This window comes from Mus pahari, chromosome 8, assembly GCF_900095145.1.
Source record: "Mus pahari chromosome 8, PAHARI_EIJ_v1.1, whole genome shotgun sequence".
Lineage (NCBI taxonomy): Eukaryota > Metazoa > Chordata > Mammalia > Rodentia > Muridae > Mus > Mus pahari.
Genome location: NC_034597.1, coordinates 49,154,666 through 49,180,322, shown reverse-complemented (window position 1 = coordinate 49,180,322; position 25,657 = coordinate 49,154,666). Strand labels below are relative to the sequence as shown.

General features: G+C 42.7%; 1 protein-coding gene across 1 annotated transcript in view; it reads right to left on the bottom strand.

Moving 5' to 3' along the window:
- The window catches only part of Fgf9 (fibroblast growth factor 9), a 41,482-nt gene that overhangs the window by 12,004 nt on the left and 3,821 nt on the right, over positions 1–25,657 (bottom strand). Inside the window, exon 2 of the mRNA XM_021203556.2 lies at positions 18,068–18,171. Within this exon, the coding sequence (XP_021059215.1) occupies positions 18,068–18,171 (104 nt within the window). The remainder of the gene's footprint in view (positions 1–18,067; positions 18,172–25,657) is intronic.

Sequence of the window (25,657 nt, the reverse complement as noted above, 5' to 3'; positions counted from 1 at the left end):
CCAATCAGTAAGTCACAGATAGACAGCCAGGACTATACAGAGAAACCCTGTCTCGAAAAAACCAAGAAAAAAAAAGTCACAGATAGGCAAGAGGAATGTTGGACACAATCAGGAGGTAGTAAGAGTGCACTGTATACTTCAAAAAGCAAAAGGGAAAGATTTTGGTACTTCACCAGAAGAAATGAGCCCTGTTTGAGATAAACGTGTTTAACCTGATTTAAATATCACACAATGGTCTGGGGGGTGCTTACTTATTAGCATGCACAAAGCCCTGGGTTTAACATCAATAACATGAAAAATGAAATAAAATAGTACACAATGTATTCATAGTACCCTCTAAATATGTGCAATTTTTATATTCTTATGTATTGATTAACACATAAATTTAAGCCCAGCACGGCGGTTTTACATCTATGACAGTTACTTGAGAAACCGAGGTGAAGGTATAGCTTATGCCCAGTGGTTCTTAGTCTGCTTAGACAATACAGTGAGAGTCTCATCTCAATACATTTAATTAGTTAATATTTAATTAAGTAATAAGTTTAAACATAACTTTAAATGTCTTCATATATGTTTAATTCTATAAAATATATATGGAATTAATAATGACTATAACTTCTGCATTCTTCCCATACCTAAAAGAAAAAAGACAGAAAAAGGAAACAAAAGTTTGTCCTTTCCAGATTAAAACTTTCCAGAGAAGCAGGCATGAAGTCCCACCCTAACCAAGAAACTCTCTGCCATGGGGACCTGCTGGAAGAGGGCAACCCTTTCCTCCAATGGAGTTGACACTGGGCACACCCCAGGACAGGCCCCACGCCCCAGGACAGGCTCCACGCCCCAGGACAGGCTCCGTGTCCATAAGTAGTTTTCCAACACAAAACAGACTCCATGATTTTTGAGGGTTTTATTCTCTTTTTTTCTTTTTTGCTATGGCTTGGTGGGTTTGTTTGTTTGTTTGTTTGTTTTATCTTGCAGGGTTTTGTTTTGTTTTGCTTCCTTTGTTTTTCTAGGAGAAGTTAAGAGAGAAAGAGGTAAGGATGTCTGAAGGATCTGCGGGAAGGGAAAGAATATCATCAAAATATATTTTATGAAAAAAATTAAAAGTGTAATTTTTAAGAAACTAAAACAAAACACACCTCCTCAGAATCAAGTTACTTCAGTATTTAGGAAGCCATCAAGGACCTCGTCTGAATCTGGATACAAGCACACACAGACACATGTATGCAGAGAGACTGCGTACACACACACACACACACACATACACACATCTTCCATGTGCTGCGCTTGCTCGCCATGTGGTAATAAATGAGCTGCCAGGGACAGATCTGCTCTGCCAAGTAGGACGAGCAAGACTGTTCGGGGGTCTTCCTCAGGAGCTGCTTACAGAAGTAAATCTTTGTTTTAGCCGATCACACTACTCATAAACTTTCTGTATATTTTCAAAGAGGTATTCCCATGGAGAAATCCTTGCTCCACACAGAATAGAATACGAACTTAGAAAGTTTGCCTCTTGCTTTAGGGAGCATTTGGACAATTACTAACGCACAGCTGATGTGAGTCGAATTCTTCTACAAACATACCTATAGAAAAAGTTGATCAAATTTCCTTTAAGATCTAAGTTGAAAAACAAATCATAGGACACATTTTTCACTGCAGACTACACCTGGTATGAGTAATGACATCATCCAATGACCATTTAAAACACACACAAAAGATACGTAAATGCTATAAATACATCAATGAAATGTTCTTTGGTGGGAACTGAGGACAAGATGCCCTTGAAGGGCCAGGCTGAGGGACAATGAAGAAAAACAAAGCTAAGCAGCTGAGAGGTAAGTGAGGGAGAGAGATTCAAGGAGGACCCCAGACAAAGACAGGAACCCAACAACGACTTAGTGTCTGCCATAATCGGCAGATAGGAATCCAACTAAGGACTTAGTGTCTGTGGTAATCGGCAGATAGTTTGCTGGGAGGTGGAGTCCAAACGTGAAAAATGAAGAGGCTTTCCAAGATAAACAAAGCAGTCTGAATCCAGCATACAGTTAGCAGAAATAAAGGAAAGGGCTTGAAAGATCAGAGGAGCCGATGACAATGTAAGCCCAAAGATAAATTCTGAAGACCTAAAAAATACACAGAATTTCCCCAGGAGAGGCATGCACTTCCCAGAAACATACACTCCTGAAGCTGGCCAACAAGGCTATGATTTATTTCTCTGTAAAACAGGGACATTGTACAAAGAGATTTCAAAAGTCCTTTTTCTATCAGGACCCCCAACCCCAGTATTAGGGATAGAAGCCAGTGCTTCTCAGAATGGTAGGTGTTAAGTTCCATACCCACTGCACTGCACCCAGTCCTGAGAGACCCAAGACTCTATGATTGAGTCTCAGGAACATCAGAATGCTATACATGATAACTCTGCGGGACATATTGAATGGGAAACGAGGAGAAACTTCCAAGGGGCTAGAAAATAGACAAAAAAACCAAGTTGAATGTGCTGCCTCAGGGGCCTGCTTGGGGGCACCTGGAAGTGCAGGCTGCTAGCTATCTGGAGAACAGGGCTGATACTTCCAGAGATGAGCCAAGGGCAGAGAAGGAGGCAGCCACTTTGTTCTGGGGTTCTCCACATCCCTCAGACTCCCCTTCCATTGTCTGTCATCTTCCCTACCTGGCTTCAAGGAACAGGGCTCCTAGGGGAGCTGTCTCCCTGTGAACACTTGCCTAAGAGAACTTAGGAGAGCATAAATGGTTAGAAATATGTAGACACGTGGTGTGGGCACAAGGCAAAGAAAGGACACCACCAATGAGAGCTGACGATGCCAGGGACCCTGGCCATTCCGTGGTAGCTCCATGGGACTCCTGGATGTTTGAAGCATCTCTAACTAGAGCTTGGCTGCCTCTGGCAGCCCATCCCACCCATGCCTACAAACAGTCCTCTTCAGACTGGAAGGGAAGGGAGCCCGTCCCTGGCACTCTTCTTGCTCCTAGGATCCCCAACTCCTGGTTTCCACAGACACTTAGTCCAGACTCCTCTGGAACCAACTCCTTCTACCCAGCCTCGATTTGCAGCACATAAATGGCCATCCTTTACTCCACACTTGCAGGACTCTGTCAAATTCTCATGGGACCCCTGTCTTCTACTGTATAAATGAACTTACTTCCAGATCTAACTGGGGCTACCGTGACTAATTAGTCAGTCACCCTGTTATTCCAAGACCCCAAACACATACTGTGGGAGTGAGAATGTTATTCCCTTACAGTTTCATATTACAGTTAGCATTGGAGTCAGACAGGACAGGAACCCAGAGACAGGAACTGATGCAGAGGCCAGAAAGGAATGCTGGTTACTGGTTTGTTCCTCATGGCTTGCTCAGCCTACTTTCTCCTTCTCCTTCTCCTTCCTCATTCTCTTTGTTTCTTCCTCTCTCACACAATATATTCCAATTGCAGTTTCCCCTCCCTCCCCCTTTCCTAATTTACCACCACCTCCCCTCCCCCCAGATCCACTCCTCTTCCTTTTCCACTCAGAAAAGAGCATGTCCCCAGAGAAATCAATTGAACATGGCATAACAAGATGTTGTAAGCCGGGCTGGTGAGATGGCTCAGTGGGTAAGAGCACCCGATTGCTCTTCCGAAGGTCCGGAGTTCAAATCCCAGCAACCACATGGTGGCTCACAACCATCCGTAACAAGATCTGACACCCTCTTCTGGAGTGTCTGAAGACAGCTACAGTGTACTTACATATAATAAATAAATAAATATAAAAAAAAAATGTGTCCTCAACTCCAGACTGGGTTCTTGTTCTTAAAAAAAAAAAAAAAGATGCTGTAAGCCTAGGCACAAACTCCCATATCAAGGATGGGTGGGGCAACTCGATAGGAAGAAAAGGGTCCCAAGAGCAGGCAAAGAGTCAGAGACATCCCCACTCCCACTGTTAAGAGTCTGCAAGGTGCTTTTTAAAAATGTGCTGTGCTGAGCAAGGTAGTTCATACCTGTCATTCCAGCACTTGAGAGTCAAGAAGATTGTCATGCGTTTGAAGCCAACCAGTCTCAAGTAAATAAATAAATCATTTTAAAATAAATTTTAGAAAGTATTTGATTTTGGTAGTTATTCTGGGTACTGTGAGAACCCAGTGAATTTAACCATTTGTAAATATTAATAACCATGGCAAAGAAAATAACAAAGTAAATGAAATACCGAATGAAAGAAATTCATTTAAGTAGGTAAAATAATAATAACTACATATGAGAATAAACTATTGGCAGGGGAGACAATTCAGTTGATAGGCATACTGGTCATGCAAGCATGAGGACCTGAGTGACTCCCCAGCACTCAGGTAAGAGCCAGGCATGACACATGCCTGTAAGCCATGCCCTAAAAAGCCCTGAGGCTTGCCAAATCAGTGAGATCCAAACTCAATGAGAGATCCTGTCTAAAAACTAAGATGAAAATAAAAGAAGACACCAGATGTCAAACTCTGGTGTGTGTGTGTGTGTGTGTGTGTGTGTGTGTGTGTGTGTGTGTGTATGTGTGTGTGTACATGCACACACATTAATAAACTATTTAACATTACTCTTTAAACATCGCTTTTTTAAAAAGATCTTTAAACATTGGTGTTATGGCTGATATTAAGTATAATTCGACTAAATCATGAGTCTTAACTTTAAACTTCAACTTGCGAGAAACACAAGGTATCATGTCTCTCATGCAGTAAGATGCATCAGAGGGCACAGACACAGCTCTGTCACATGGGTTCTTGAGGAACACTAAGGAACAAGTGTAAGCCGAGCAACAGCGTGGCCAGTGCTAAGCTGGTCACATCACAGGCACTGTCTCCTCCCATGGTCATAGCATTGCCATAGCCACAGTCATCAGCCCTTGCCATAGCCTCAGCTCAGGAGGGTAAGAACACTGACCAACAGTTAATGGTTGCTATGGCAGCGGGAGTCATTTTCCAGTGATGGAGCCTCTAAGAAGTGGCTATGCTCCAGTAAATAACCTCTCACTCATGCTCATACAGGTAACCCCATTAAATTCAGGGGGTCACATTACATATGGGAGTAAGAAGGAGATTTGTTGGGAAGAGGAAAGGGTTCAGCAGAATGGAAGGGGATCGAGAGGATGCTGGGGTAAATATGATCAAATATGTTATATGCTTGCATGAAACTGTCAGAGTAAGTGAGTAAAGAAATGAATGAATGAATGAGCATGACCTATATTTGCAGAACTGGTGAACAGTAGAACTAAGACTCAAAGCCTAAGGCTTCCACTCCTCCATGCTTACTGTCCATGTTCTAAATGCTCATAATGAAAGCACAGACCAGAATCTCCCATAAAGCACAGCAAATAGAAACCACTTTGAAAGGTAGAAAGAAAAAGGGGGCACAACCCAACATAACATAACCAGAACACAGTACCTGAAACATTGTAACTTGTGTGGGAAAAGGAAACAATAGTGGAAACAGGATCCGAAACACTGTAACTTGTGTGGAAAATGAAAGAACTGTCGGCACAGGAAGCAAGGAAGAGAGTGGGAGACAAGAAGGAGAGAATGGAAAGAAAAGGAGCTTCCTTCCCGTGGCCAGTGCCACAAGGCACCCAGGCAGGCTACAGTCACTGTGTGAACGAATCACACTATGCACCACAGGAGAGAGAGAGCCTTCCAGTGACCTTGGCCAGTCTGTTCTTTGAATTGGGTTTCCAGAACTTCTTATAAAGGAGACACAAACGTCAATGGATATTTTAATGAACAATTTTTAGAAAACAGATTAAGAGAAAATCAACTGCTGACTGGATTTTAAGCAATTATAGAAAGAAAAAAGATGACATCTCTGAGTGTGTCCCTCCCACTTAATGCCATAGCCTTGCCAGGCTGGGACAGTCCTCTGCAGCAGGGGTGTCCAGAAGGCAGGCTCCTTTTTCTCAGTTGGTGTCCCAGTGCCTCTGAGGCACACCAGGCCAACAAGCTGACAAATGATGTTTCCTCACAAGTCAAGGTGGTTCCTCCCAGAGGCACAGCAGGGACACATGGCCCAGCACTTCAGAGGCTGCCCCAGGGCAAAGGCTCCCACATGACTCTAGCCGTGCCAGTTTTTCCTGAGGCTTTAAGGCATCTCCTAGATGGACCCCAGGATCAAAGAGAGGTAACCTCCTTCAAGTAGCTATGATGCTGACAGAAAGACCCTCCAAATATCAACATGGAAGCCTCTGGCATCAGCTGAGGTAAGGCGAAAGGGCCCAGCTAGCAGCCAGTGATTTCAAGCACCTCAGCCTCTGCCAGGAACACCTGCCTGTCTCCTCACACTCCTCTGCCTCAAGCTCCACCTGCAAAATCTCAAGAGCTTTTCTTTTGAATTGCATGAGAACATTTATTATACCGAATCATGATTCTTTTTGTTTTTATTGCAGTTTTGTTTAGTTATTTTGTGAGCCTGAGGGCACACATGTGCCACCGCATAGATGTGGCGGTCAGAGAACAACTCGTGGGAATCGGTTCTCTCCTTCTACCATGGGACTCCAGGGATCAAATTCAGTCTGCAAGTCTTGGCAGCAAGTGCCTTTACCAGCTGAGCCATCTCGCCACCCACATAACTCTTGCTTTCCATGTCTAATTCCTAGACAAAGCTATAGGTTCTTCCTATAACCCACACAATGAAGTGCAAACATGGCCACAATTGTACATCTGTCCAATGCTCACTACCCATAGGAGTTAACATCAGTAAGGTCTCCTGGAGCACTGAACCAGTGCTTCTGGGGGAAACACAGGTTGAGGTTCCCATGAGCTTCCAGCAACAGCATTTTTGTTAATCTGTCAATGCATTCTATGTGTGCTTCTGTTTAAAGGCACTTACTTAACATACATTGCAGATTCATGACCATCTGACCCACAGCAATGTCACCAAAATCAAACATCAAGGAAGCCTCTCTAAAAACAAGTGTGCTTCACAGAACGTATCACGCACAGCCTTTGGGCTTTTATTAGCACTAGGCAGCCCTTTAGCACTTGCTAAGGACATTTTATGAGGCAAAATTATCAACAAATGGCACAGAATAAAAAATTCACAACACTAAACAGACGCCCTGGGGAGAGGCCCAGACAAGAAAGTCAGGCTTGACCTTTGACCTCAGCTGGGAGTAAGTGTGGAGATGATCCACTGCTTTCCCTTCTTCTCTGCACATGTCTGTAAATAAGCATGAAAATGAGACAAATGTAGATTTGAGGGTTATAAGCAAAATTTAACAATTATGCAAATTCCACTGAAGTGCCTGGCTCGAATCAGCTGCGATAGGCAATCAATATTCACTGAGATTTGAAAGAAAACCAGAAGTGAGCGTGAAAAAGTGTATCCAGATGTGTGTGGCTGAGCTTCGAGTAAGAGTGATGGTAAGTGAGGAAACGGAGTGTGTGAATGGAAGATCAAGCAAAAGAGCGAGTGAACGAGTGAGTTGGTTAGTGAGCCCGTGAATAGGAGAAGGGACAGATAAACTGCAAATGCAGTGGGGAATAGGTATTAATGATCAACTGTGCAAGAGAGTAAGATTGAGCCCTTATTCAGAACCACGTTATCCCATTGCATCTAAAACTAAGAAGGATGTTCTGTGATTCAAGAGCGATATAAGCAGGCTCCTCCACCTGAAGGGTGGTTTGTTGCTGACAAAGAGCAGTACTGAGATGGCACTGACAAGCAGTGTCTGGATTTAGAAGGAACATGGGGTGGGAGAAGCAGGAGAACATGGAGGACACAAGCTTGTGTCTCTACTGTTGTCGTCTGCCCATGCACCCCAACTGCACCCCAACTCGCACACTAACTGTGCTTCCCCTGTATACACCAAGATTGGGGGAAGCAGATGTTAGACAGCAAAGCACAGGAACAGCCAGCATGTAGACCTACTGTGTGATTCAACTGTGTACAGGAACTACTCAGAAACCAGTTCATTTTGAATCCTAGGGGTTGTCATCAAATGCATTGTTTCAATCAACACTCACTTACAAATGCAATCACTATAAAGTTCCCTAGCACTTTCTATCCAGAAAAAAATTCTTGCATTCAAATAGTCAGGAACCCCAAAACATCAACCCTTTTGTTCCAAATGGCTACTCAGAAATTAAATTCCAGGAAGAAAGAAAGGAAGTGCAGACAGGTAGGGAGAGGGAAGGGATGGGAGAAAGAAAGAATTTAATTCAGTCTATGTTTCCTGCATGTCTTTTCACAGCTTGAAAGTTTATCTATTTTCATTGCTGAATAATATCGTATTATCTAGATGTACCAGAGTATTCTTAAGTCATACCAAAGCTTATTTATATATTTATCTGCTAAAGTATATCTTAGTTGTTCCTAAGTGTGGAAAATTACAAATAAAACTGCTATAAACAAAAAGAAAAAAGGAAAGAAATCTGGAATCTCACTGGAAATATATTCACCTAATACTTATTAGGTGCCAACTACATTCAAGCCTTTGATTTAAGTATCAGGAGTAATTTAGGACACTAAAGTAACTGAGCGATTGACTTCCCAGATCTTGGGTTTAGGCAGTGACAGGTTTACTAAAACCACTTCCCAAAACCATTCTCTCGAGCCTTCCCTAACCAGAATCTGACAGGAAATGGAGCAGAGGAACTTTGAGGGCAGGATCAATATAGAACAGGAAAGGGCAGTGAAATAGAAGGGAGGGAGGGAGGGGCTCCTGCCACTGGGAGGGCTCCTGAGCCCTGAGGAAGACAAACCTTTCCCTATTATGTTCCCGGGATCCAGCCTTTCAGAAGCTGGATCTAAGGTTAAATCTCTCCCCTCTGGGATGTGACTTGGTGGCAGAGCATGTGCCTAGTGTGGGTAAAGCCTGCATTCTGCCTCCAGCACCACAGACAGGAATGAACAAACAAACTGAAACCCTCACAACACATGAGAAACCTCCAGGTCAGGTGTACCAACTCAGCTGCAACCCAACATGTCCTGAGTGAGCTTCAGTCAACCTGGCTACTCTACCCTGCTCAATAGTGTCAACCTAACTAGAACTAAACCCCAATACACAAGAGCCAAAGATGATTTCTCAGTACCTAAAGACCAGGAGTCTTGCCACAAAAGAAACACATGAGTCAGGACAGATAGCAAAAACCATTCCTTCAAAATCCCATCTGTGGAAGAAATACTACACTCTCTGCCATGTGGCTAGCTCTGGATACAATAGTATTTATTCACCAAAAACAAGCAAACAAATAAAAAATGGCCATATTTTTGACGGTATCATTTAACCCAAGCCAACCTTTAACTCTGTTTAGCCTCCTTCTACCTACTGGGATTACAGGCAGGTACTACCGCACCTCTTTTTTGGAGTGTTAGGGTTGAATCTTGTATATATCTAGCCTTTATTATACATTTCTAGCAATAATTGTAACTGAGGTACATCCCCATGAACGGTCACTCCTAACGTATATATATGTGTGAAATGAGATTTCCTGATTTACTCTACCTGTCACCTGCTATCTTCTGTGGTCTTAAGTTAGCAACCCATTAAAATCTTACTCCTTGCCTTTGACATAAGAACACTGAGAACTAAGATGATCTTCCAAAGAAATACCCTTAATTAGAATTATTACTAAATTTCCTGAAAACTGGCCACATGTTTATGAACCATAAGATAAGGCTTTATCACTCAAACCATCGGCTGAAAAACCACCCATTCCCAGAGCATGTCTGATATTTGTTGATCATTCAATGAACGCACCTCTCCATTTCCTTCCTGTGAACTGTATTTTTTCAAGGTTCTGAATGGAACATGTCTGAACATCTCCCATCAAAGGAATCTGAAGTGAGCCACCAGAAAAACGAATTGGTAAATTCAATGAATGGCACCCTGCCATTTGCTAAGCTATACTATTCTGAGAACACGCAACGCTGTCCTGCTTGTTCACAAGCTGCCCTGGTAGAGCAAGTGTCAAGGTAGAGGGACAGCCCAGCATGCCCCACTCCTTTCCTCTGGCCAGCCTTTCATCTCTGCAGTCACATAGGAATGGGAAGATCTCAAGAAACAAGCTCTAGAAGGAATTCAGTGAAAATGAAGGAGCAAAAGGTAAAGGGAACATACTCAGGATCCTGTGCTAACACCACAGCACTCACGGACACAGACAGTCCTCCTTCCACGCCGGTGGGTCCTGCTTCTGTATGTTTAACCAACCACAGACAAAAACATGCAGGGAAAAAAAAACCTTCTGTGTACTGACCATCTACAGACATTTTCCTAAAACAATAATAGTACAACTACTCCCATAGTATTTGCATTGTAGTATTTATTACAGGTCATCTAGAAATGACTTAAAATGAAAATGAATGTAGGTTCCAGTGTAAGCACTGTGCCATTTTATATAAAAGGCCTGAACATCCAAAGATTCTGGCATCCAAGGAGGGTCCTGTAACCAATCCCCCATGAAAGGGATAGAGAAATATATTTGGGTCCAAAATGACCTGCAGTACTAAGTGGTGCTGCTTCCCATGACAGGATAACTAGGAAAAGAGAAAGACCTACTTAGTCCTTAGTCCACCATGTAGGCTTCTAACAAGTGAACACTAGAGAAAATCACTGGGTCTCACAATAACTCAAATGGGGGGGGGGGAATCAAGACAACTCCATCTCCATAGCCTCAAGTGAACGAGCAAGCCAGCTGACCGTAAGCAAAGCTGAACCAAGGCTGACAAGGACCTACATCATCATAGAGAGAGAACATCACTGAAGTAATGTCATCCAGGCACTAATCCACCACATCAATTTGTGGCCTATTGTTCTTATAAATCTGTATTAACATAAAGATATCTTGGATTTCAGCTGTCAAAGAAGTGTAAGTGTAAGGGAATCATATCCTAGTTTCATGGTTGTATGTGCACATAGTAAAAATAAAGTCAAGATGGGTTTCTCGGGATCTGAGATACAGTCATTCCTCAGTACTCCTGAGTCCGCACCTATGGTCAAGCAACCACAGAACAATTTTGTTAAGCCTGTATCTGTACAAATGTTTTTTCTTGTCATTCTTCACTAACCACAATACAAATATCATGTACATAGAATTTTGTGCTGTACTAAATATTATGGACAATTGTAGTTGTATACATTGTAGCAAGTAAAATAAGCGATCTGAAAATGACTGAAAGCCTTACGGAGCATGTGCACAGGCTCACTGCAGGCGCCACACTGCGTTATATAAGCAGGACTAAGCACCTCCAGATCCCACTCTCTGTGGATGCCCCGGAGACAAATCCCCAACACGTAGCAATGTGCTTCATGGGTTCTGTGTTCTGCTGTTGTTCCTTTTCAAAGGGATTGATCTGTTCCTCAGTTCTGGGAAAAATGTGGCTGTGGGGTTCCCTACACTGACCCTACAACATGGAGACATCGTGCAAAAATCACCTGGCCCATATGTCTCCACTCAAATCAACAAGCCCCTGTCCTACAAATATATTCAATTAAAAGAACATTTATGCTCATTGGAACCACAATTGGAACCCATTGTACCTTGGCTACAGATCATACAGATTCAAAGAATCCAAGGTCCAACTGTATCCCTGGAAATACAACCAACACAGTACCAAACACCTCTCTGACCAAGCACCTGAGTGAGGATACTGGAGGAGGCCTCAAGACTCTGGCCTGAGTCCTCCCGACACCTGCAAGTTCTGGGCCTCAGAGCAAATCATGTAGGTTCTATATTGTTTTTATTTTGGTACTTGAAAGAGATAGTGGCCATAGAAAGTCTGGATATTATAAGTGCACAGCCCCACAGCCCGATGCCCCAGCACACTGGGCTCTGTGTATGAGGCTGAAGCAGGCTGAGAAATTGGGTCAGTGAACATTCACCACATGCCAACTGCACACACTGTGTGTGGCTGAGCCTCTGGGAAACAGAAAGCTTATAGAGAGACTCTGGCTTCAAAATCTTCATCTAGTAAAAGACCAATAAGTATGAAATGTGGCCAGATATGAACCAGAATTGCCAGCATTTCCCAGTCTGGTGCTGTCCCCTGGCTCACAGCTGCACTCGACATACTCTAGGTTAATTTACCTTTTTCTAAACAGGAGGAGCAGATGCTACCAGCCTTCTTGAAGCAGATTCATTTTTTTTTCAAAGCATTCTTTTTAATAGTTGCTTGTTATAATCAGTTATTCTTGATGTTTTAAAGCACTTTGATAATAATCGGATAACTTAGATTAAACCTCTAACAGTAACAATCTGAGCCATAGCTCTAGTCTATTTGAAATGAATAAAGGTGACAAATGCAAACTAGCACCCATAGTTGTTTAGTCATGTGGAGACACATGCATGCACATGCATGTAATCTAATGTTCTCTCTAAATTTCAACCAGACAGGATTTTCGGATCTTTAGAAAGCTTAAGTGTTATACGCCCTAACCTGTCTTTCCATGCTTTGTTGAGACTTCTAGCTATCCCTCAAAATCCACTTTAAATGCTACAATACACATTTCCAAAGTACTTCTTTAAACACTCCTCTGTGGCTCCAAGACATTTAAGCATTCTTCAGTTACAGTAAATCTTACATCACACCCAAATATTCACAAAGATGTTTCTCCTGCCAGAGTTTTGAGAGCTGCCCCATAGTCGTGCACTGTGTTAGAGGGTCAGACACCATGTTGATATGGATCTCTATGAAAGACATGAATGAAAAGGGCACACATAAATTGGGACTTGAGTACAATATCCAGACCATATCCAGAGTAAGAATTATCCAAATTCTCCTTTTAATTAAAGTGTGACTCATTAGCAACAAAGTTTTTCCAGCTTCTATGTTGTCACAATAGCATCTTCTCTATTTGTCTAAGAAGCTTCACCCATTCACTTCTGTCTCCTTTACTCTAACCCTAGGATGTACTCAAAACCAGAGAGGGGAGGGAGAGAGAGAGACAAAGAGAGAACGCAGTTAACTCCCAAATACAAAAGTACATCACTACATGTCACAGTAATCTGTTTAACAAAAGTGACTCCTATTTCCCCAAACCTATTTACTTTCTTTCACAATGATACCCATCTTTCCGAAGCGTTTTAACAAATCTTCATTTTAGTAACTGACCTGTGTGTCATCTCACACAGGTAAAGGTGCTGAGTAACAACATCGTCACCTGTTTCTTTTCTTCCTGCAATCTCATGGCACTCTGAATAAGCTATTTTGGTCACTTCTCATTCCCATGGCCAAAGGGGTCAGAATAACTACAAAACCTAATGGAAACCATGAAAGGGTCCAAAGGGAGCAGAGTTCTCCACCCTACTCTCCAAATCTCCCACATGAGGTGCACAGCAAAGGGGAAGCCTGCTGCCCAGGGAGCTCTCCTCCCAGCTCTGCCAAGTGGAGGAGAAAAGATCTTGCACAACCATTTTGTGTCAGGGGTGGGGAAAGAGATCTGAGGCAAGATATCAGAGAAGGCCTGGGAAGTACAACCTATGGGTTCTGGAGGTCCATCTAGAGTGCAGACCTCGGCCGAGGTGTCATCCTCCTGTGCTTCATCTTAGAAGAGGCAAATGAGCAGGTGCCCGCAGGAGCATAGGCAGAACAGAAGCCTGGCCCTGCCTCTGCCACTATCTCTGCTCCAGCCACAGCTGCATCCCCTTTGGGCTATACACACCAGGGACAACCCGGGCACAGCCCAATTAGGCATGGGAATGAGGGAGAGGTTCCTCCTACAACTAGAATCCTGAGTACACTCTCACCATACAGGTGGAGATTCATCAAGGTCTAGATCTGCACAGCTTGTAGAAGAGACGAAAATCAATCACCATGCTATTCATTTCACCCAGAGAAGCATTTACTGAGCTCCTCCCACCTCAAGGGTCACTGCTACACATTAGGTAACATTAGGAAGTAAAATGCGAGGTGGCTACGCCCTTTGGATCCACTGTGGGAAATACGCTGAACTGTCCTACAAATTATACTGTTGCCTGCATAACAATGGAGTTGTAAAAAAGCAGATAAAACATGCTAACCAGAATAAGCAGAACCACAGCTGGGATTGAGGGAGGCTCTGCAGAACAAGTAATACTTCCATTGGACCTTAATTAAAGAGTGCTATTTCATCAAATAGAAAAGGCAAGACAAAGGTATTCCAGACAGACACTACCTTGCCTGTATGCACAAGTCAGACTTCATGACATTTGGGGAACGGTGAATAGATTCAAATGACATGCAGAAACAGATACAAAACATGACACCAGCGATGCAGACCCAGGCAACAAGCTCAGTGAGAAGTGCTGGCTGCTGCACAGAAAGGGTAGCTACCATGTGCTTCCAGGCAAGTGCTGAAGAGAACTCAGCACAGTGACCCTAGGTGCAGAGGTAATTCTGACATCACTGTGGAGAAGGCATTGGTGCTTGGAGGCTCTGGGGCAGGAGAATATCTGAAACCATGCTTCCACAGAGAGATCACAACATACATGTGTACCTCTGATAGCACTCTGTCCTAAGAGAGATCTCCATCCCAAAGACACTTGATCCAGGAGACAGATGCTATGCGTCCCTTGCTCTCCCTCACTAGAGTTTATAACTGGGACTGTCAACTGGCTGTGGCCATGGGGAAGGTGGGCAGAGTCTACTATTTTATTTGTTTAGTTTTGGGTTGGGGTTCCTCTTGTTTTGACACAGGACCTCACTGTGTAGCTCTGGCTAGCCTGGAAGAGTAGACCAGACTGTCTCAAACTCACAACCCTAGTGCCTGAATTAAAGGCCTGTGCCATCACACCCAGCTAGTGCTTGGGGTTTGGTTTGGTTTGGTTTGGTTTGGGGTTATATGTTTGGGGGATTTGTTTGTTTTAAATAAAGTGTTTAACTAGGCTTATGGCTCTGAAGGGTTACAGTCCATGATGCTGGACCCAAGGTATCTGGCAGGAACATTCAAGAGTTCACAACTCAGGCAACATGACCTGCCCATGTGGCCCAGATTGGCCTCCAGCTTGCAGCAATCCTCCTGCCTCACCCTTCTCAGTACCGGGATTATAGGCATGTGCTACCACATCCCACAAATCTGCTTCTAATCTAATTTGTTTGTGCTCAAAAGCACTAGAGGACACAGCTGGGACTGACAGCTGAAACAGTTTGGGCCCCTCTTCCTGAAGTGCCAGGAGCCACTGAACGCATCCACTTGGGAGAAAAACTCAAGCCAGTGCAAATACTGCAGATGACACTGCTGAACATGGAGTCAGGCATGCTCTCCTTGTCAGCCAGCAAACCTCAGAGTGTGAATCACACTGGCCACAACATCTGACAGTCTAGTCATTGGTCAGCTGGGGAGAACATTCCAGAGGGGCATGCAAGGCAACCCTTAGAAAAGGGAGCAAATGAAACAGCCTAGGCGTGAGCCTAGACAATCACTACATCTGCAGAAACACGGATTCTTACACATACTTTATGTTAGCATATATATGAACTATATCTTCTACATATAACCTAAGACAACTTAACATTCATATCCTGAGATTAATACTCTTCAGAAAAGTCATTTTTTCAGGTAGGAATGTATACTCAGGAAAGCTTGGGGACTGTTGTGATAACACGATCCCTGCCACAGGTTGTACTACATGCCTATAATGTCAGTGCTAGGGCAGATGATGCAGAAGGATTGCCATGAGTACAAGGCTATCCTGAGCTACAGAATGAGACCCTGTCTCTAAAAAGTAAATAACAATTAAAAAAAAAACTCTATTATCCATTCAATCCACTAAAGGGCAGTATTTCTATTCTACATACAAAAATAAAAATAAAAATAATTTTTTTAAAAAGCCTTGTATTGTATTCAACTGGGATTGAATTAATTAAATACACTTACATATCCAAAATGGGAAAAGATAAGACCTTGTCAAATAGACAACATTGTTTTGTAAATTTTTGTTTTAAAATACTTTATATCTACCTCTTACATCTCTTATTTTTGAGCTTAAAAAGTACCAGCAAACTCATTTAGAAAATAAGTGGTTTTGCATATGCCAAGACCTGGATTTATAAAGCTAAATTAAATTCTATACCTAACAATCATTTATTCTCTTTTTCAAGAAGCACTTCTAAAAGTATTCAACTATCTAAACAAGTAACCTATAGTGGAAAATTCTTCCAAAGTAGAAAAATTACATCCTATGACATTGAAAATAGTGTGCGTTCTCACCATCCAAAATATGGAACCAGCTTCATAAACACGTGCATAGACAAAGCAAACATGCTGCATGTTCCCAGTGGAGTTTTATTTAGCTATAAAGAAGAATTTATAGCTAAACAAATTTATAGGAACATAGATGGGCTTGGAAATCATGTTAAACTAAATAAGCCAAACTTGGACAGAGGTCACAGGACATAGAGTAAGTATTATATATTTTGTGCATGTTCATATATGTGCATGTGTGTGTGTGAGAGAGAGAGAGAAAGAGAGAGAGAGAGAGAGAGAGAGAGAAATAAGAGAAAGAGAGAGAGAGAAATGGAAGAAGTCTAAAAGAAGAGAGAGACAGAAAATATCGCAAATATTGCATGCTTTCTCTTACATACAAGATTCAACAGTATTTATTTTACACTTGCATGTGCATGACATGAAAGCAGAAGAACTCCATGAGGAAAGAGAGGGAATGGGAAGGAAAAGGAGAAACAAGGAAGGATAAGGAAGAGGAAAATACAAGCAAAGTGTAACACATGTATAAAATATAATAATGGCGCATTCTTCTGTATACTGAAAAATTAATTTTAAAACCTTTTTAATGTATAATATATTCAAGTTATGCAGGATTTAATATTGCCATTTGTAATGTTGGGGTAAAAGTTTGCACTATGTGTGTATACATATTTTAAAACCCCAGGATATGGGGGCTGGAGAGATGGCTCATGCTGGTTCTGTTCTCAGAACCCACAAGGGGGCTCACAGCCATCTGTGACTCCAGTCCCAGGGGAATCTGCTGCTCTCTTCTGGCCTCTGAAGTCTCTGCACACACATGCATGACATGCATGCACACATACAGACAAAACACTTATACAAAAAAGTTTCTTTTAAAAAATCTAAAGACAAAACTAGGGTGTGGCTAATAAAGAGGTGTGTCTAGGACCACTCCGTCTTTTGTACTATTAGCTGAGAACTTCAGAATGCTTCCTCATCTGGGCGTCCTCTAAATCCCAACTTTTGTAAGCACTAATCCAAGTTTTTATAGTTCAAGTAACTTGGTTTAAATGAGCACCTGACCACCGATAAGTACACCTTAATGTACACAATAATGTAAACCTTAAAGTGTTTTTTGTTCAAACTTTACTGCTGTACAGTGTTCCAAACAGTAAGTAATGATCCAGTCACCACGCTCATATGTTCAGCAAAAATATTGAACCCCTATTGTTCCAGGCATGCATGTGATATGGTCCTGCGTTATGAGAACTGGGGAGATGCACAGGACTAAATCGACCACCATTTAGCAGAGCAAAACCAGGGACTTGGTGTCACTCACAGCCTCTCCCCAGGATCAGGCCCAGTTCCCAACCACTGGCAGGTTACAACAAATCCTCCATCACCATAAGGACCTACCAAGCTAGTAAGGATAGAAAGTGAGAACGGGGAAACGGCAACTCACAATGCTGGCAAGTAATTACAGTGCTGCTGGACCCTTATTCACAGACAAGACTCTGACAATAATTCCCACCTCCATCTCTCCTGCATAATGAAAATCTTGTGTTGTTCAGAGAAAGGGTTTAGACTCTCACTGCACGGCCTATTTCTAGTTTTAATTACAATGCTTGGCAAAGCTTGGGGATCATTTCAATTCATTTCAAAAATAACTCCCATTGAATACAACAAGACATATTTTTCACGCTTGGGAATTTTTATTTACTTGATAATGAAGATGGCCTGGCACGTAAATAAAGCATTTTCTTGGCAAATTTGATCTGGGGAAGAGACAGAATTTTATAATGAACCAGCAAGCCACAGGAAGCTAAAACTCTCATTGGCCTTCCAGACTCAGTTTCCTTTCTGACTCTTTTTCAACCTAGCAAACCAGCAGCTCAAATCAAAGGCAGGGCACGGGAGTTAATGGAAGTGGCTATTGTTACTTACTGATCCATACAGCTCCCCCTTCTCGTTCATGCCGAGGTAGAGTCCACTGTCCACACCGCGAATGCTGACCAGGCCCACTGCTATACTGATAAATTCCAGAATGCCTGTAAGATAAACAGCAGACAGGAGAGTTAGAGCCCAGAGCCTCTCCCTAGAGCTGCAGCATTCCCAGGGGCTTCAGTCAGGAACCGGGCCCAACTTCCGACCTGGAGCACTTCATGCAAGACTTCTGCCTTAAGACACTGAAGTTCCAGCTTAACTCTATCATATCATAGTCAGACACTAAATCATCATAGTGGGACATATTTTACATAGTAACTAACACAGTTTAAATTTTTTAGAATAACTATATAAACATTCTAAACAAGTCTGATGAAACCAATGCATATATCCTAATGAGCTAACAGTATACTTGAACAGGAAATGACATATTTCCACTTTATGTATGTAAAATTAAGTATTTATATATGGATACTTGGAGTATGTACTTACTGTTCTCTGGGTCTATGAGAAATAAACACATTCACAATTTATATATTGTATACATAAGTGTGTATATGAGCATGTACATGTATATGTACATATGCACAAATAATTTTTTTAAATTCTATTCAGAGAATAACCTTATGTGTCTAAAAATAAGAGTGTAAGGTGCTAATTAAAGCCTTCCCCAGCTTATGCAGAAAATGATATAGCTCTCAATTAAATAACCTTATACATTTGAAAATTATAAAGTACCAAACACACACCTCAAATGTCTCTGCTTAAACAGGGTAGTGAATCTTTTTCTGTTCCTGTCTAAACTTCAAAGAATAGTTAAACAATTAAAACACCCTAATATTATGGAGGAAAAATGCTGGTTCAAAAAAGAAAGAAAGAAAGAAAGAAAGAAAGAAAGAAAGAAAGAAAGAAAGAAAGAAAGAAAGAAGGAAGGAAGGAAGGAAGGAAGGAAAGAAGGAAGGAAGGAAGGAAGGAAGGAAGGAAGGAANGGAAGGAAGGAAGGAAGGAAAGAAAGAAAGAAAGAAAGAAAGAAAGAAAGAAAGAAAGAAAGAAAGAAAGAAAGAAAGAAAGAAAGAAGCTCCGATTAAAATAGGTACAGAATACTCTATCCCCAAAGCAAATCAATATAATGCTCCCTTTCACTTCCGTCTTTTGCCTTTCTTACCTTACTAAAAATAGCAACACCTAAGCTGGGCATCAATCCAGAATGTTATGGCCACACAACAGCAGCTATAGTCTCCCTGAGTCTACTGTTGCTTTAAGATAATCACCCCGCAGGATACACAGATGCTGCTAATCATCTCTGGGCCTGGCCGTGATCCCGCTCTGGTTATAAGTTAAAGTACTACAGTATGTGTAGATCTTGTGTCAGTGCATAGCAAATATTTTATACCATTTATTTTGAAAATATCTTCAGTCATTGAGAAAGTATACTTACTTCTAAGAGTGTAGAAAAAGGAGAAAAAAAAGACTATGGTAACAGTATAAATGATATATATATACATATACACACATATATAATTAATGTATAATATATAATTAATATATATAAATATATGTTTACATTTTTAGAATAACTAAATGATATATATACACACATATATAATTAATGTATAATATACAATCAATATATATTAATATATGTTTACATTTTTAGAATAACTATATAAACATTCTAAATGTTAAGTCTGGTGAAACCAATGTATATATGAGCTATGTAATGAACTATGTAATATGATATATTAATATATGTATATTACATATGATATATAATATATATTATGTGTATGCTAAAGTAAGTCTCCTGTGACTAATGAAAAAAGCATTTAGATGGACAAAAAACAATTTTCCAACTGTCATGGATTAGACTGGACTGCTATCAAATGAAGATTCTGACTCCATAAATGTAATCAAGTAAAAAGTTCAGTTAGGAGACTCAGCTGAAAGGTGATAGCTCACTCCTGTACACATAGTATCACTCGCTCTTGTACACATAGTATCACTCGCTCTTGTACACATAGTATCACTTGTTCTTATACACATAGTATCACTCATTCTTGTACACATAGTATCACTCATTCTTGTAGATGTACAAAATGTTACAAGATCCTTATGTTATGCTTACAGAAAAATCTGCTCACATGCAGAAACTTATTCTAACAGAACATGAGATGGTGATAACAGAGCAAAATCACCCCTTACATGTCAAGTCCTAACCTGTAACTTTTACAAACCACCCAGCAGACACAAGTCAGTGTGTGACGTGTGACTAGCCTTCTCTCCTTCACAGGGCAAATGGGAAGACTGAAGAGGCAACAGCTCTTCTTTGAGATTTATTGAACAGAAGATATACTTTAATTATGATGTAGTCACTTTATTTCATCGTATCATTTCTAACCCTTATGACTCAAAATAATCAAAATTGGAACACTTTATCGTTATCAAGGACCACTTATACAAAACTCTCTTCTTGGTACCCCCCACAAAAGTACACCCTAATCAAAGTCATACAAATCCTGAGATTAGCATAAGGGCTTACTTCATGCCTACTTTCACTATAAAATGAATTACAGGAAACATTTCACCCACTTTGAGGTCTGTGCAATTTAATTTACCAGCTCAATGAGGAAAGGGTTAACCATAAAACTAAAAGCCATTCCTGTCCCCCGCGAGGCCACATGATGACCTGTCTCCACTACACACAACTCTAAGAATTAATATCCCAGCAGCAGCTCAGCCAGATCCAACAGAGAATATGATTTCACAAAAACTACCTCACTGGCGGGTCTGAAGAATGGCAAGAATAGTAGTAATGACTACAGTGTCATGTAGCAGTCAGGAGACTTAAGTGTGCGGTCTTGTCTCCTTCAGTCTTTAGGACAGTCCTGGGCACTGCAATGTCTTCAGCCCCCTAGTACAAAAGGACAATTGAGATTCCCTCAAGTCAATCAGACTGGAAGGCCTGTTTGCTTGGATATTATGCACATTGCACAGTTGGCTCTAACTTTCGGGGGTTTGTATCTGTAATGTCTTGCCATTTTATACACTTAACTTCTGAATCTATTGTTATAAAATATGGGGGTGAAAATATTAATATTTTATCACTTTTTCTAGTTATTGATAAAATGGCTAAACTACATATGCTTTCACTTTTTTAGACAGTGACCTATTACTAAGGGACTATGTGAACCACCCATCATGCCACTTATTAAATATAAAAATATGAGAGAAATATGGAGTGGAGGCCCTGCCTCCTTCTCAGTGGTAGTCCTTCACTATCTGTGGAGACACATTCCTTGCATGCCTGAGGCTACAGCATCCCAAACCCTATTTATACTGTTCTATCCAGTACATATATACTCATGACAAAATTTAATTTACAAATTAGCCCCCCTAGGGGGTTAATAATAACTAATAAAAAACAGAACCAGTATCGGATAGTAAAAGGTGTTTAAACTTTTGAATTATTTCTGCAATATTCCATCTAACATTTTCAGACACAGTTAAAAGTGAAGCTAACAGGGGAAGGGGCTGCTGTAATGGGAAGAACAATGGACAGAGCTACAGTGCCAGTGTGGCTCACACAGTGGGAGGCAGATGTGCAGGGAACAAGTGGACACAAGACCAGTGGCTTGTTCAGTTACAGAAGAACAAGCCAGGGGAGTATCATAAAAAATTAAAAAAATAAAAATAAAAAATAAAAAAAACTGAAATGGGTCTGGGGGGGGTCTCCCAGCAAGAAGCAGGACCCAGTGACCCAGGTAGAAAAATTCTGTCACCTCAAACCATTATCCATATCCCTGAAGTTCCTTTAGAGTAGGGACCTCAAAAAAAAAAAAAAAAAAAAAAAAAAACTCCAGATTTTTATGAGGTCACCCCCACAACTCAAGGGCAAGCAGAACACCAAAATGTGTGAGTCATGGTCCTTCTCCCACACCCAGAAAACACCAGTGTGGTAAGGTCAGGGAGACCTGGCAACAGGGTAACCAGACCCCACCCCATCCAGACTGGAATCTTTATCATTCCTGGTACCACCTTGTTCACAGTGAAACCTACGGTTTTGCACTCCAGCAGGTTAAGCCCTCGGCTGGTGCCAAGCAAGTGCCTCCAACTGCCTTGAGGTCAGACCACTCCTTACCCTAATCTGTTGACCTCTGCAAAGCTGAGTAACCAATATGGACAGTACTAGATCAGTGACAACCTGGGAGACTCTTCTACAGAGATGGAATGTTTCAAGATCAAGGAAAGAAGAAAGAGAGGAATAAAAAGAAGGAAAGAGGAAAAAGAGAATAATGGGTTGGCCTAAAACCGACATTCTGGCCTCTCTCTCCCAGCACACACAACCTAGATGACACGGGCTCCAAGCGGCCACAGTGGGGAATGGTAACTGGGTTGCAGGTCCTCTCTCTTCCTCCATAGAGAACCATTTCTATAAGGACCACTCAGGGTCTCGTGGAGGCTGATGAGGCAATTGATCACTGGTCACACACTTCTTCTGGGACAGTCCCAGATTAGGTCTCCCTCCTCCCCGTCTCTGCTGCGTCATTAGCCGCACGTTAGTCCACCCTCCTAGAATCCACTTATGCTGTGCCTCACCTCTACCGCCAGCCATAGGAAACAAGAGATCTGACAGATAGAAGCTCTAATCTGTATCCTCTTTAGATCAAACAACAAAGAGATATAAAGCCTTATCAGCTTCGTTGACCACCATAACAAGATCATAGAACCTTACTGTCAGACAATTTGGCTGCAGGACATAGAAAATTCGACCTCAAACCAACCAGGGGACTTCTGTTCTGCTGGCTAGTTTTCACAACGATAAAGGGGGTCATACAGACCCCTGGAGAAGAATTATCAATGGTATCGCCCTCTATGCTACACTACTACAGACCTGCCAGGTAAGATGTGGCCACTAGCACAATAGTAGTATAACCATTATAGGAATAACCAACTTCTCTGTGCTTGGACTTAAGGTATGATTCACAGGAGAGAATTCATACCCGACACCGTAAACCCAGTCAAAAGCCTATGACTGGCAATCTCACAGGCCCTGGGGTAGAATCTGCTGTGGTGATTTTGCTGAACTATTCTGTTGTCACATTGCCCTTTAAATATTCATGTTTGTACTCGAAGATCTATGCTTCCTCTCACTTTGGTTTCTAACCAAGGCTTCTTTTTTGCAATGGGAAACTGTTAACACGGAGATTCCTCATGAAATTGCTTAGAACAAGTGACTACTACGGATGCTCAGCCCTCAAGGGGAGGAGCATCTATATCACCACCACCCTCTCCAAAGTTCAGAGAACAACTGGAAAGAGAGGGTAGGAAAAAAAAATATATATATATATATATATATATATATATATATATATATATATGAGCAGAAGACTGAGAAGTGCACCATAAGACAAAACATGGCTGTCACACTCAGGAACTAGCAACAACTGAGATTACATGCACATGACTTGCACAGGATCAAGCCAGTCAATGGCCTAGCATGGATGGGAGAAAGGCTTTATAACCTCCCACTCCTGAGGGGACTTAGCCAGTTGACAGTGCTAATGGAGGAAGAGCCATTTTTCTTTGAGGGTGTGGCTGCTGATAGGTTACCCAGGTTTCATTAGATAGCCCCATATCCAAGTGTGTGTGTGTGTGTGTGTGTGTGACTAACTAGACTCAGAAAGAGGAAAAGGCAGCAGCCACAATCCCCACCATGAAGTTATGGGACCTGTGGAGAGCATCCGGGGCAAATCAGAAGAGGGAAATAAGAGGTAGATATGATCAAAATTCATTGTATAAATATATGCAGTTATCAAAGATTAATATGCAACAGCACAGTGGAGTAGCCAGTGGTCCAGCTACCCCACAAACTAAGGCAGAAGGAGCTTGAGCTCATCAATCCCAGGCTAGCCTGGGCATCAGGGTTACTCTGGTGACTGTGTTGAAGAAGAAACAGGAGAAAGAAGAGACTGAGGAGGAAGTGAGAAAAAAATCGGGAGAAGAAAAGAAATGGTCCGGATTTTACAGAAAAATACCGAATGAGGTTGTCAAAAGAGAAAGGTGAACCGACATGGTGATACTGGCCTGTAATCCCAGCATCCGGGAGCTGTGGAAAGGTGGATTAGTAGTTCGGGGCTAGCTTGTGCTACTTAAGACCCTGTTTCAAAAGTGGGTGGAGAGAGTGGTTAAGCCCCTCTCCTCCACAGCTTCCTGATCATGCACACTAGCCATCTGGGGCTCCAGAGGGTCTAGGAATCCCTGAACCAGCTTGAACAAAACTCAGTCCCCTTAGGAAGTGGCAGTTGAATGGCCATCCAAGTTTTCTGCAGTGAGTTTAAAGGCAGCTCTGAATTATGACAGCTTTTCTCTGCACAGTACTGAAAGAGTTGGATTTTGTCTTTTTCTGCAAAACCCTGCAAATAAGGTTTAACTTTGTTTTATTATTATTTTAATCACGCCAGTATCTTTCTTCCACCTAGACCAGCATCTGACACCCTACTCCTTTAACAGGCCAGGTCCTGCCCCACAAATGGCTTACCAGCAGGAGTGTCAACCTAGGGTTCTAAGGCCTCTTGAGTCACCACCCCCAGGCCAGGAGATAGGCCTGCTTCAGCTTCCACAGGCCCAGCGTTCACTTTTTTTCATTACTCTGCACTGCCTACTTTATTTTTTTTGCTCATTGTCTTAACAGCTAGCAAGGCCAGAAAGCCCTTCCAAGTGAAAAACTCACACTTGCTTCCCAGGCCATCACTCAGAGACAGGACCCCATGGTCCCCTCCTCCCAGCTTCCACCACCCCCAAGGAAAAACAAAGGGCTCCTCAAGGTCCCACCTTCAACTCCCGGCCAGGCTGCAGCCCCAGCAGCGCTGAGATTCCCGCACCCCCACGTCCCCGGCCCGGCGGCCCGGCCGGCCGCAGCCTTGACCCACAGAGCTTGCCAGCAGCGGCAGTCACCTGCGGCGGCTCGGGGAGGGCAGAAAGCATTGGCCCAGCCCGTTTCCTTCTGCCGTTTCTTTTCAGGTAGAAAACGCACCTATTTTAATCGAGGAGTAAACCCACCCCACCTACAGCTACTCTAAAACCCAGGGAGAAGACGAAGTCCCCCGGGAGGAGCCAAGGAGGCGCGGAGGCCTTGGCTGCGGGGAGGGGGTGGAAGGTGAAGCGGCGGTGGCGCGGGCGCCAGGTGCGCCCCGCAGCCCCTCCGCCCCGCCCGGCTCCGCGCCGCCCGGTCCTAGCGCCGCCGAAACTCCCTGAGGGCGGGGCTGAGGAGGCAGGGCGCGGAGGCTCCCGGCACACGCACGGCGCTGCAGAGGTTGCTAATATTGGGACCTGCCGCAGAAGCAGCAGCGGGAGACCGCGGCACTGCTGTCACCCCGGGGGCCCGCTTCTCACTGCAACCGGATGAAAGACTTAAATAACCCTCCTTCCCCACCCCCACTGCGCACAACCGCCCACTCAGCTCCATCCGAACGAGGGTGAGTGGCACCGCCAAGAACCAGGCGCGCCCTTCCCCCCGCGGCAGACCTGCTATACTTGCACCGGGGGTCCCCAGCATGGGCCGGGGCTTCCGCTTCCCTCCTACCAACACCC